Raw genomic sequence first — 14284 nt, forward strand, 5'->3', positions numbered from 1 at the left:
AATAATAAGAGCTATCTATGACAAACCCACAGCCAATATCAAACTGAATGGGCAAAACCTGGAAGCATTCCCTTTGAAAACTGGCACAAGACAGGGATGCCCTCTCTCACCACTCCTATTCAACATAGTGTTGGAAGTTCTGGCCAGGGTAATTAGGCAGGAGAAGGAAATAAAGGGTATTCAATTAGGAAAAGAGGAAGTCAAATTGTCCCTGTTTGCAGACGACATGATTGTATATCTAGAAAACCCCATTGTCTCAGCCCAAAATCTCCTTAAGCTGATAAGCAACTTCAGCAAAGTCTCAGGATACAAAATCAATGTACAAAAATCACAAGCATTCTTATACACCAACAACAGACAAACAGAGAGCCAAATCATGAGTGAACTCCCATTCACAATTGCTTCAAAGAGAATAAAATACCTAGGAATCCAACTTACAAGGGATGTGAAGGACCTCTTCAAGGAGAACTACAAACCACTGCTCAATGAAATAAAAGAGGATACAAACAAATGGAAGAACATTCCATGCTCATGGGTAGGAAGAATCAATATCGTGAAAATGGCCATACTGCCCAAGGTAATTTACAGATTCAATGCCATCCCCATCAAGCTACCAATGACTTTCTTCACAGAATTGGAAAAAACTACTTTAAAGTTCATATGGAACCAAAAAAGAGCCCGCATCGCCAAGTCAACCCTAAGCCAAAAGAACAAAGCTGGAGGCATCACACTACCTGACTTCAAACTATACTACAAGGCTACAGTAACCAAAAAAACATGGTACTGGTACCAAAACAGAGATATAGATCAATGGAACAGAACAGAGCCCTCAGAAATAATGCCGCCTACCTACAACTATCTGATCTTTGACAAACCTGAGAAAAACAAGCAATGGGGAAAGGATTCCCTATTTAATAAATGGTGCTGGGAAAACTGGCTAGCCATATGTAGAAAGCTGAAACTGGATCCCTTCCTTACACCTTATACAAAAATCAATTCAAGATGGATTAAAGATTTAAACGTTAGACCTAAAACCATAAAAACCCTAGAATAAAACGTAGGCATTACCATTCAGGACATAGGCACGGGCAAGGACTTCATGTCCAAAACACCAAAAGCAATGGCAACAAAAGCCAAAATTGACAAATGGGATCTAATTAAACTAAAGAGCTTCTGCACAGCAAAAGAAACTACCATCAGAGTGAACAGGCAACCTACAAAATGGAAGAAAATTTTCTCAACCTACTCATCTGACAAAGGGCTAATATCCAGAATCTACAATGAACTCAAACAAATTTACAAGAAAAAAACAAACAACCCCATAAAATTAACTTTTAAGCTGATACTTAAACACGTTGATAAGTAAATGTTTATGAATTGTTTTTGTCTCCCACTTAAGAATTCTTTATCCACTCAAAAAACACGGGCAGATCTTGTCTGCCAAATTATAATTTTTCATAATTTTATTTTATTTTTTTGAGATGGGGTCTTACTCTGTTGCCCAGGCTAGAGTACAGTGGCATGATCACTGCTCACTATAGCCTCGACCTCGTTGGGCTCAGGTGATCCTCCTATCTCAGCTTCCTGAGTAGCAGGGACTACAGGTGCATGCCACCATACTGCCCAGCTAATTTTTGTATATTTTGTAGAGACAGGGTGTTGCCATGTTGTCCAGGCTGGTCTCAAACTTCTGGGCTCAACTGACCCACCCACCTCGGCCTCCCAAAGTGCTAGGATTATAGGTGTGAGCTTCTGTACCTGGCCTTGTCTGCCAAATTAAATATGCCGGTTATCCACAGTTATGCAGGTAATGGGAATGTTGAATACTTTTTTTTTTTTTGAGACAGAGTTTCCCTCTGTCACCCAGGCTGGAGTGCAGTGATACGATCTCTCAGCTCACTGCAACCTCCACCTCCCAGGATCAAGCAATTCTCCTGCCTCAGCCTCCCGAGTAGCTGGGACTACAGGTTCATGCCACCATGCCTGGCTAATTTTTGTATTTTTAGTAGAGATGGGGTTTCATCATGTTGGCCAGGCTGGTCTTGAACTCATGACCTCAGGTGATCTGCCCACCTCGGCCTCCCAAAGTGCTGGGATTACAGGCATGAACCACTGTGCCCAGCCTAAATTCTTGATATTGCCTTGATACTTTATGTATGTCTTAGCTGATTCAGGTAGGATTTAATATGGGATTTTAATTTGGAATTATTTATACCATTAAAGAAGCATTTAGTATATACTTTCATTCAAAATTTCCAAAAATCTATTAATAATGTCACCATGCATAAGATATTTTTCAATGCATCTTTTCTCTTTTTTAAAAAAAAAAACAGCTTTGTCAAGTTAAACTGGTGTATCTTTTGACTATTAAAAATTATTGATTATCTTTTTATTTTCAGGGTGACTGTCGTTCCTACAGTTACGTGTGTGGAATCTCCAGTAAAGATGAACCTGACTGGGAATCACTTATTTTTCTGGCTAGGCTTATACCTCGCATGTGTCACAACGTTAACAGGTGTGTTTCACAGGAGCTAGGGTGGGGGCTTGTGTAATGGAAGGATGTATTTCTTAAGGGCTTTCAATTAATGGAAGACCAAAAGGCTCAAATGTAGATATAGGTAGGTCATGTAGATAAGAGTAAATGGCCGTGTTTGTGATTCAAATATGCACATAGGTTGCAGTTAAGTAGATATTTAATATTATCTTGTGTTTTGCCTCTTCATCACAATGTAGTCATCTGTTAAAAATTATTTAAAGGAGAAAGATTTTTATTTGAGTGTAAAATATTAAAGGCAGCTGTAAAACATCTTCTAAATTAGTGGCTTATATTAGCTGTTGGTTTTATGGTAACATGTTTTATTCCAGAAGGATTGAAAAAAGTATGTCCAGGTTACAGAATTACAAATAAAGTAACACACACACACACACACACACACACACACACCCCTACAAAACAAACAACCCCCACTCCAAACAAAAATGGAGACTTGGTTAATTTAGTAGTAACCCCAAGGAAAAAAATCAAAGAAAAGAAATAGGCATGTGCCAGATAGCATTAAAATAGTTACATTTAAATATATAATTTACATTTAGATTAATTTTCCTTTAATTTGCATATTAACTTCTTACATTGGATATATCAACAGCTGATTTATAATCTATTTCTAATCCTCAATTTCATCGTACCATATATAGTTCAAAAATTCACTTATTTTGTACTAGATTGCTAATTAAATGTTCTTACTTCACAGTTATTCTCTCTGTTCAGTTTTCTTCATGGGTGTTAGGCAGTTAACAACCAAAAAGAATTACTTGAGGTTTCATTTTACTCAAATTGCTGCAGAAATCAGAAGCTTACCTTTTAATGTTAACCTAGCAGAGTCTGTATAGTTCGAGATAAGGAGTTACAGGGAAGCCATGTTTTTACCGATGGGAACATGCTCATTCAAAGGCTTACTCAAATGAACTGAAAACCATCAAATACAGAAGCATCTTTAAAATGCTGAAAAATAGAATTGTTACTATCTTCAATAATGGGGGCCAGGCATGGTGGCTCACACCTGTAATCCCACCACTTTAAGAGGCCAAGGCGAGTGGATCCCTTGAGCCCAGGAGTTTGAGACCAGCCTGGGCAACATGGTGAAACTCCATCTCTACAAAAAATACAAAAATTAGCCAGGCATGGTGGTGTGTGCCTGTAGTCCCAGCTACTCGGGAGGCTGAGGCAGAAGAATGGTGTGAACCCGGGAGGCAGAGCTTGCAGTGAGCTGAGATTGCACCACTGCACTCAAACCTGGGCGACAGAGCGAGACTTCGTCTCAAAAAAAGGAAAAAAAAAAGAATCTTGGTGAACTTTAGATTTATTTGCTGGGGTCTTTTTGATGAATTGGAGTTTAAAAATATTCTTCCATGTTTGCCGGTTTTTTCCTAATTTGGATAAGGGAATCTTTGTACAGGGAGGGACTGTTCCAGTTTTAACTGTCATATATAGTGTGGGTAAATACCTGTCCCAGTACACTCTAGTGATTACTTTTGTTTGTAAGAAATGAGAAGGTGAAAAGAGCAGGTTCATGGCATTCTCTTAACTTTCTCCTGTAAAGATCTTTTATGAGCTTTAGGAACTGTATTGTTTAGAAAAATTATAACTTACTGTCTATACGTGGGACAAAAACCTTGCTTCTGTTGTAGTATGTTTGGAAGGAGACAATAAAGTAGTTGGTGATACCGGTGGTTTTGTGCTAATACAGTTTTCTATTGTGTATTTTACCTAAGTACATATTAAGAAAAGAAGAAAAAACATTAAACTTTACCATGATAGTTTCCGGGGAGATTTATTTTCTTTGCTAAAAACAGGACTAACGAAAAGTGACAATTGTCTACTTGCTGGAGTAGGGAGAACTAGCTAAGTGGCACTCAATATCTCTACCCTGATTCCCTCTTGTTTTCTGGGTGAAGATTGTGAAACAGATCCCTTCAAACCAGTGGCCAGCTACACTGCAAGTTGTTAAAATTGTCTGATTCTAATTTCCTCAAGTTATGTTCCAAACTGTACTCTCATTAACTCAAGATATTTGTGGTGTATCTTCATGTCTTTCAAACAGACATTTATATAAAACAGTAATGAATCATTTTTTTGGAAGGAAGTAGTAGGATACTAAGTCCTATTTCAATGGCCTTTTTAATGAAGTGCAAATGAGAATCTCTCTAGAATGATTGTTTCTCAAGTAGAGAAAAAAAGATGAGTTTACTAATTTTGGGAAATTCACTGTAGTTTCCTCTTGGAGATTTCCAGTGCATGTTAGCATAGTATATTAATAGTTTCTGAAGTCTTGTCATAAAGACACCTATTTTTAAATTTTAATTGTGTATTTGTTTCCTAGGACTACCCATAACAAATTACCACAAACTAGGAGGCTTAAAACAACAGACATTTATTCTCTCACAGTTTAGGAGGCCAGAAGTCTGAATTCAGTGTTGGCAGGGTCATATTCTCTCTGAAGACTCTAGGGGAGGATCCTTCCTTGCTTCTTCCTACTATCGAGTGGTGGCAGCATAATCCAGTCTGTCTTTGTGTTCACATGACCCTCATTCCCCTGTGGGTATCTGTGTATCCAAATTTCCCAGCACTTGGAAGGATACCAGTCATTGGATTAGAGCCCATCCTAATCCAGTATTACTTCATTTTAACTTGATTACATTTGCAAAGACCCTTTTTCTCCCCAGAGATTCTGGGTGGGCATGAAGTTTTGGGGATACTCTTCGACCTAGTACATTAAGTGAAAAGAGAGTTGTAATAATCACTTATATCTTTGCACATTCTGAGATACAGAATATTTCAGAGAACACACTTTGAGGAAAACACATAGAACACAGACCTTCCTATAACCTTATATCTTGTCCTATCCATCTGGGGAGTTGAAGTGGGCAGGAGAAGGGCCTGAAACTAAGTGGGAAATGGAAAGAATGTTACTGTTCTAAGTGCCTTGCTTCTCATACTAAAATGTAATTTCTACATTTAAAATGTAATTGCTGTATTATTTTTACCTCTTTGTTTCCAGAGTTGTTTATATATTTGGCCCACCAGTTAAAGAACCTCCTACAGATGTTACTCCCACTTTCTTGACAACAGGGGTGCTCAGTACTTTACGCCAAGCTGATTTTGAGGCCCATAACATTCTCAGGGAGTCTGGTAAGTTGCTCATGTTTTTGATTACTACCCTCTGAAACTAGTTTTTGGAAGCTTGATATTAAGAGTAGGAGGATGTGGCTTTTGCTTTTTAGATGCTTTTGTTTTTATTATTTAAATCTTTGAATGTTCTATGATGTTGCTTTTTTTTCTTGAGACGGAGTCTGTCTTGCTCTGTCGCCCAGGCTGGAGTGCGGTGGCACAATCTTGGTTCACTTCAGCCTCTGCCTCCTGTTACAAGTGATTCTCCTGCCTCAGCCTCCCAAGTAGCTGGGATTACAGGCACCCGCCACCACACCTGGCTAGTTTTTTGTATTTTTAGTAGAGATAGGGTTTTGCCATTTTGGCCAGCTGATCTCGAACTCCTAACCTCATGTGATCAGGTCAGGAGTCAGGTCAGGCCAGCCTTGGCCTCCCAGAGTGTTGGGATTACAGGCGTGAGCCACACTGCACCTGGCCTATAATGTTGCTTCTAAATAAAATATATTCCCCTTTGTGGCCATTTGTGGACATGCACAGAGCAGCAGAAAATTTGAATTTCCAGACTTAGATGTTCCCAGCTGAGTTTGAACAAGGTGACGCTATGCCTTCTTGTTTTCAGCTGTCATAATGTGAACAAGTCTTTTTCATGGTCTCCTTGATGCTATATGTTTTGCATTTTTATGTCTTTTGTTGGTGATTTTGCTGTTTAAAATGGATCTCAACTATAGTGTTGAAGTGCTGTCTGGGTTCCTAAGCACAGGAATGCTGTGATGTACCTTACAGAGAAAATCTGTGTGTTAGATAAACTTCATTCAGGCATGAGTTAAAGAGCTACTGATTGTCAGTTCAGTGTTAATGAATCTATAATAAATATTAAATACAGAGTCTTAAATCAGAAACACATAAAACAAGGTTATATATTAATCAGTTGATGAAAATATTACAACCAGAGGCTTGCAGGAACCTAACCCTCCATTTCCCCTGGGAGAAATGGTTCAGTATTTGCTAATTCGTTGTTTGCAGTGTAGAATATAACTATACTGTAAATTATAATAGAGAATAATGAGACTGGACTGTTTCTGTTTACAGCACATCAGTGAAACATCACTGATGTGATCAAATTCTGTTTTTTGCATTTGTGATTAAGTCCATTTAAAATGCTCTGCGAGTAGCTGAAATCAATGCATGATGACAGTCTTAACTACGCTGTGTGTGTATATGTGATTTCAGATACTGCCTGGGAGGATTTAATTGAACTGAGTTAGAGTGCTTTTCTATGGTGTGGTGATTGGTTCTACATATACCTTTCTCTAGGGTATGCTGGGAAAATCAGCCAGATGCCGGTGATTTTGACACCATTACATTTTGATCGGGACCCACTTCAAAAGCAGCCTTCATGCCAGAGATCTGTGGTTATTCGAACCTTTATTACTAGTGACTTCATGACTGGTATACCTGCAACACCTGGCAATGAGATCCCTGTAGAGGTAATTTATATATTTTTTTCTAATGCACGTTCTCAGTACCTCTTACGTTTTATAATATGGTGAATGGAATAGGCTATGCCAGTGCTGTATTTCTTATGTTGGTTTTCTGTTCATAAGATAGGCTTTTTTTTTTTAATTTTCACTTATTTGATTAATACACTGGGGCACAAAAAGGCCTTAAATTATATATGCTCTCCAAATGTGTGATTACTATATAAAAAATAATTGATTATAATAATTTTATCTAATCCTGCCAATTTCTACTTTACAAATAGTATTCCCCAAATAAAAAAGAAAACTCTAGGAGTGAAGAAGAGTTTGTTAGAAATAAGGATGCAATTTGATAGCTTTATGGCCAGACACCCAAGAACTGCCTAAATGTTCTCCCTACTACCAATTCCAACTCAATTTTTGATCCTTCTTTGTCTTCACCAGAACATTCCAAAGGAGCTACTTGCATAATAGCAAGTGAAAATCAAAGTGAGACTCTATTAGTTGGGCCACTGCCTCCAGTGCACTAACACGAGGCTGTCGTGATAGCTAGGTAGATGGGTTGGTTCGGAACGTGGCTTAGAGTCATTTTTCTCTTAGGCTCAAATTTGTCAAATTTGACAAGTGAGCAGGCTATCCTCTCCTCCTGTATACTTGATAATGATTATTACAGTGTACTCTGTGCCACCTTGGTGGCCCTTAGAGTTGTATGTTTAAGCTGCAGATAATTTGCAGAGCATTGGCTGAAACACATAAAATCACATGCTTGGATGCCACAGCAATGTCAAATCGCTATATGTTCTTAAGCACTTGTGGCTCAGTCACAAACACAACTTGCAGACTAGCACCTGTTTGTGGATCACACTTTGAGTAGTACTGAGTTTAAGTCACTAATATTTTAAACCTTAATAACTTAAACCTATCCGTGCAGAGGGGAATAGGTTCATTATATAAGATTAATCAGAAACCATCCCATATACATGGAGGACAATAGTGAAAATAGTCAAATTTTAATTTCAAATTACAAATGTAAGCCCTCTAGGACTGCTGGACATGCAGTGGATGCTGACTTTTCTCTATAATTTTTTTTAATAGGTGGTATTAAAGATGGTCACTGAGATTAAGAAGATTCCTGGTATTTCTCGAATTATGTATGACTTAACATCAAAGCCCCCAGGAACTACTGAGTGGGAGTAATAAACTTCTTGTTCTATTAAAGTACCGTGTGCAGTTTAAATTGATTAGAAATCATTCCCATTATTGACATGCAGTACTGTGAAAAGAGTTACTGGAGCAGCTACATCACATCTGAGTTCTCCACAGCAAAAATCTACGGCTTAAGAGCTGAGTTGGGGATAACCAAAAGGGACTGAAGAGTTTGTACGGGTAAATAATCAAAGCACCATTGCCTACACTCAGACAGATTGATACTGCTTTTGCCTTTGCCTCACTTATTCTTTATGTATAAATTCACTGTTGATGTCTCTGTGAATATGTATGAAGGTGGGTGAGTTTGGGGGTAATTATGGGCTTCTGTCTCCTTACCAGTTTCTAAGAACTGTTAAAACACCCATTATTTACCAGTGTTACTTACTACGTATATATACTTTTTGGAGAATCAGTTTTCTTATAAGTAATCTTATTTCTCCAAAGGGTGAAAAAGAGATGAACATATCAGATAAAGGTATAGGTGGGCTATTCCAGCCACTTTTGAAGGACACTGAGGGTATAAAATGTAAGCTACCATAAGATGGAAAAGCACCAGGAATTTGTTGATGTACTTTTGAATTTTATTTCACAGCCTTGGGAGGAAGAAACTATGAGTGGTCTCAGATGTCTATGAATGGTCTTAAAATGTTTTCAAACCATGTTCCACATAGATGCCATGTTATTCAATGTCAGCTTGTTTATTAGTAAGGAGCTTTATCCTCCTAGCCTTATATTACCAGCCCCCAACAGCCTTGCATAGAAAGTTTCTGTTATCTCCTTAGAAGAAACTGGCTCAATGACGTTTCTGGTGTAGTGCAGATAGAGGTCAAGAGGAGCATTTTCATCTCTTCCTTTGCTGGTCAGAGAAACAGTTCTGAGATCACAGAAGCCATGATGCATACCTACAGCTTACAAAAGGGAGAGGAAAAATGTTTATATCATCTAGTAAACAGTTGTAAAATGAGCTCTTAAATCTAATCTATAGACATATTATTCATTGCTCAGACACCTGTGAACAGTCTTGATACATGCAAGATGTTTGCCAAACTTTGTAATCCTTTCTACTAGCTATAAGAGGGGATTTAAGAACTGGTGCAGGACTTGTTGCCATCACCACCAGTTTCTAACAGATCTTTTATAACATTCACATAAGTACTGTAGACAGTAGTAGACTTAAACTCTCCGTTTCTCTCAGTATTTTAGCTAAGAATGTTACCATATTTTTCTCTTAACAATTCCATCTCAGGTTGCTGCTGCTTTTCTAGTTTAAAAGGTCAGATCTATTAATCAGGTATGAAATTTTATTTGGGATTCAGTGTTAGACAAACAACAAAATGATGCGTGGCAGAAGTCATCTTTTTATTCTGGCTGGTCCAGGGAACAAGAAAACTGCTGCTGGACCAGCAAGGGAAGAGTTTCTGTCTGTCTTAACAGAAATCTGTCCCCAAGACAAAGGGGTACTTGACTCCTACAAAACTTAAAGGGTACATTCTCTATCTGATGAGGAGGTACTCATTATGGCCTTCTGGAAAGAGGCTATGTTAGTGATCTGGTCTTTACAGATTTAGAGTCATGTTATTTGAAAGCTAGAATAGACAACCTATAAAATGCTTACCAACATGTGTCAGTACACGTTTATGTTTATATGAAAAAAAATTTCTAGCCACAGTGTCTTATGATTTTGTGTTGAAGCAAACAGTAGGAATTTTGGAAAAATAGATAGTAAGAATGTGTGTTCTATGGAACACTGCTCCACTGAGAAGGTCCATGTAAAAAGGATTAGGTGGTCATATAAGTTTGGGGAACATAAGCTCACTTGTCCTTTCCTGGAGATTCATGGTATATAATATTCAAAGCTCTGAGAAATTCTGAAGTTAAAAACAATTGTTAAATTCTGCTTAAATTAGTGTTTTCCTGATATTTGTTTTTTGAACACCTTTTATATAATCCCTCCTAATATATACTTAGTATATACTTAATATAATATTGGGAAAATTGTTACTCCAAAGCACATCTTGACATGACATAGTTTCTTAAAAATCTAAATTTTCTGGAACTCAGAAATTTCCTAATATTTAGCAGACTATCTTCTTTTGCACAGCACTTTTTGCTTTGTGCCATATAGCATTACTCTGTACCTTCACAGTATTTCATCTGAGCCACTGAGGAAAGTTAAAGGTTGCACTTCATTTTACAGTTAAGAAAACAAGCTCACCTTAGGCATGGTTACTTAATTAATTTCAGAATTAAATTTCAGGTTTCCTTAGTCCAGATTGTCCTTATGTGTATTCTGACACCTAAAATTATATAAACATTCATGGGATGCTTATTTTACTAAGACTAGAATGGTGGCTACCTGGCTAATAACATTCATCATTGGTTATTCTGGGCATATCATGACTTTATTCCCGTTGCTTACCATCTACCTGGGACACATCTCTCTTTGATTAAATATATTCTTTTTCTTTGTACTTTTTAGGTAGACAGAGAATGTAGATCATTGAAAGCATTATTCCTAAGATTGGCAGGCACAGAATCATTTTTAAGAACCAAATACCCAGTCCTGCCTTAAAGGCCGCATCTATGATCATCAGCTCTGTTAGAAATAACAGCCTGGCATAATTCCTAAATACAAGTCTGTAGATACATCCAGGAGATAGGGTTACACTGTTTTCCAACCTTTTTTAAATCCCTTAATCTTGAGGTAAACTGCATGCATTTAGTCAAACAAGCATCATAAAAGTTTGTTTCCTCACTGTTTGGGCTTAACCTCCTGATAGCCTGTTTTACTGAATAACTTGACCCTAACCTGTAGAGAATAAGAGCATTCAAATTAGGAAGGCAGGACTATCCATCTTTAGTGCTTTTCCTGCCGTTAAACAACAATGTGAACTTGGTCAAGTCATTTCTGTTCTTTATCTGTGACATGAGGTAACTGTATTAAATTTTCAGCATCAAATCCAGCTATAAATTTGTATTTTATAAACAAGAGAAAGTAAAGCAGGAGACAGAATGGGGAAGCTGGATAGTGTTTTTTTTTTTTTTTTTTTTTTTTTTTTTTTTAAGGTTCTTTTATCATCAGATATGACACAAAGGGAAACATCAAAATGCACCGTAAAGTTAAATCCTAGTTACCTTTTTTGAAGCTGTTGGCAAGGTTTGACCACTTGGGGCATCTTCTGCTGTGAGATGACACTTGAAAAACACCCATCAAAGTTTTCCTGGTAGGAATCTCTCTTTACTGCGTGTTTTTTTGAAAAGCTGACAGAGAATATGCTTTGGCTTTGACACTAATGAAGTCACCCATCATCAATTACATACAGCTAATTGTTGGGAGCTAGAGCTAGAATCCAAGCTTTCTGATTCTCTGCATGGAAGAGGTAATGCTCTAGGGCCCTTCAGGGCAAATCTTAAAAGGAAGTTCTTGGCCGGGCGCGGTGGCTCATGCCTGTAATCCCAGCACTTTGGGAGGCCGAGGTGGGTGGATCACGAGATCAGGAGATCGAGACCATCCTGGCTAACACGGTGAAACCCCATCTCTACTAAAAATACAACAAATTAGCTGGGCGCGGTGGTGGGCGCCTGTAGTCCCAGCTACTCGGGAGGCTGAGGCAGGAGAATGGCCTGAACCCAGGAGGCAGAGCTTGCAGTGAGCTGAGATAGTGCCACTGCACTCCGGCCTGGTGAAAGAGCGAGACTCCGTCTCAAAAAAAAACAAAACAAAACAAAGGAAGTTCTTAGTGTGTAATTGACCATCAGGGATAAATGGGCTTCAAAAGTGTTAATTGTCTCCTTACTTACAGTGAGTTTCTAGAGATAGCCCTGTCTTTCAGAAATTCTCTGACATCTGCTTGCGCAATGTTATAACCACTTTCCCACACTACTCCCCTCCAGAAATCTCATTGATATGTGGCGAGGACACGCCTTAGCTATCACCCCAATGGATGCTTCTTTCATTGACCCAAATCCAGAATGTAATGGGGAACTGAATACAAGTTGGATGTCTCCACCCTTGGAAAGCACATCTTTTGTTCTTACTGAAGTAGTTTAACACCACCAGATGATCAAGGGATCAGGGTATCTTTCTGGTATCTTTTTAATCACTGAAGGACTTTGACAGCAGTAATGGTGGCATTGTTGACTCTTAAATTTCTGAACGTTTCACTTAATGGCAAGTGAAGAGATATAGAATCCCCCAAAGAGTGTCAAGATGCTAACTTCCAACCCTATTTTTATGTACTGAAGAGGCCTCAGTGTCTCACTGAACTCTAACCTTTTTGTCAGTGTTCCTCAACACTGGATGCGTATTATTACATAACCTGAGGAGTTAAAAAATACAATAACCAGATGTCCAATTAAATAAAATTAGAATCTGGAGGAGGTAGAACTCAAGCATTTACAGTTTTGTTTTGTTTGTTTTTTAAGACAGAGTCTCGCTCTGTCCCCAAGTGCAGTGGCACAATCTCGGCTCACTGCAAGCTCTGCTTCCCGGGTTCACGCCATTCTCCTGCCTCAGTCTCCCGAGTAGCTGGGACTACAGATGCCTGCCACTACGCCCGGCTAATTTTTTTGTACTTTTTAGTAGAGACAGGGTTTCACTGTGTTATACAGGATGGTCTCGATCTCCCGACCTCATGATCCGCCCGCCTCGGCCTCTCAGAGTGCTGGGATTACAGGCGTGAGCCACCACGCCCAGCAAGCATTTACAGTTTTAAATCTCCCAGTCAGAATAAATTCTTATTGAGGGCCATACCTAGCCTGTCTTCATCAAACTTATAGGTGAGTCTTTGTCAAACCTATAGGAGAGAGATGCAGGCCATAGAGATGGTCTTGCTGAAGGTCTTACAGCTAAATTAGTTCAGATCCAGGAAACAGATTCTGGAACTGATTGCACCTATATTATGTTGTGTGTCAGACACTCCCAGGACCTGTTTGGTAATAATTAGGACAGCTGACATACTTGTTGCTAATTTTGAGATCTGGGCAACAACTGTGTAGGCTGTTCTTTCAACCTCTTTCTTCTTACTTCTTTACTTTTCCTTCAGAGAGGAGAAAGCCACCCCTGTGCTATAGCCACCGCTCCAATTCTGACTCTAGCTAGGTCATGAAACAGACTGAGCTATTATTGCATCAACACATAAATCCTGTCATTTGGGTATTATTCTTTAGAGAACTAGAGATTACCTAGCTGCAACCTAAGTTTCCTGAATTAGAATCATTTGAGCAGCACCATCTTAATTGGCTCATTAACATATTTGTGACCAGGCACAGTGGCACATGCCTGTAATCCCAGCACTTTGGGAGGCCGAGGCGGGCGGATCTCTTGAGGTCAGGAGTTTGAGACCAGCGTGGCCAACATGGTGAAACCCCATTTCTACTAAAAATGTAAAAATTAGCTGGGCTTGGTGGCGCGCGCCTGTAATTCCAGCTACTCGGAAGGCTGAGGTGTGAGAATCACTTAAACCCGGGAGATGGAGGTTGCAGTGAGCAGAGATTGTGCCACTGCACTCCAGCCTAGGTGACAAGAATGAGACTCCGTCTTAAAACAAAAACAACATATTTGTTCACTTTTGAACCCTGTGGTGTCTTTTAACTTTGTTAAGGGCCCTTGGTTAGCAAAATTATGAAAGTTTAGGAAATTTGGCTATTGAGTATATTAAGTACAACTACAAAATCCTCTGAGTTCTCCAGGAAGCCTAAACCTTGAGCAGTATCTTATTCAAGTGGAGTATATATCTTCAAGAATACAGATTTTTAAGGTAAGTAGTTTTTCGTCTTTGCATCTCCTAAGACCATTGTTACAACCTTGATATTAAACGAAGAAGTGAATGTAAACCTCCTTTTGAACATATTTTTTATAAAGAAATATTTTGTTAATTGGAGTAAGTAGTATTGTTATGAAATCACTGTGTAATTGTTAATTGTAAAC

At 38.6% G+C, this 14284-nt stretch overlaps 1 protein-coding gene across 2 annotated transcripts in view; it reads left to right on the forward strand.

Annotated features, from left to right (window-relative positions):
* The window catches only part of GMPS (guanine monophosphate synthase), a 68493-nt gene extending 60129 nt beyond the window's left edge, over positions 1 to 8364 (forward strand). For both annotated transcript variants that reach the window (XM_055110612.2, XM_003806090.5), the window contains exons 13-16: positions 2400 to 2515; positions 5559 to 5689; positions 6983 to 7155; positions 8242 to 8364. In XM_055110612.2, coding sequence (XP_054966587.1) covers positions 2400 to 2515; positions 5559 to 5689; positions 6983 to 7155; positions 8242 to 8343 — 522 coding nt within the window. In that variant the 3' untranslated portion in view covers positions 8344 to 8364. The remainder of the gene's footprint in view (positions 1 to 2399; positions 2516 to 5558; positions 5690 to 6982; positions 7156 to 8241) is intronic.
* The last annotated feature ends 5920 nt before the right edge of the window (positions 8365 to 14284 follow it).

Source organism: Pan paniscus, chromosome 2, assembly GCF_029289425.2.
Source record: "Pan paniscus chromosome 2, NHGRI_mPanPan1-v2.0_pri, whole genome shotgun sequence".
Lineage (NCBI taxonomy): Eukaryota > Metazoa > Chordata > Mammalia > Primates > Hominidae > Pan > Pan paniscus.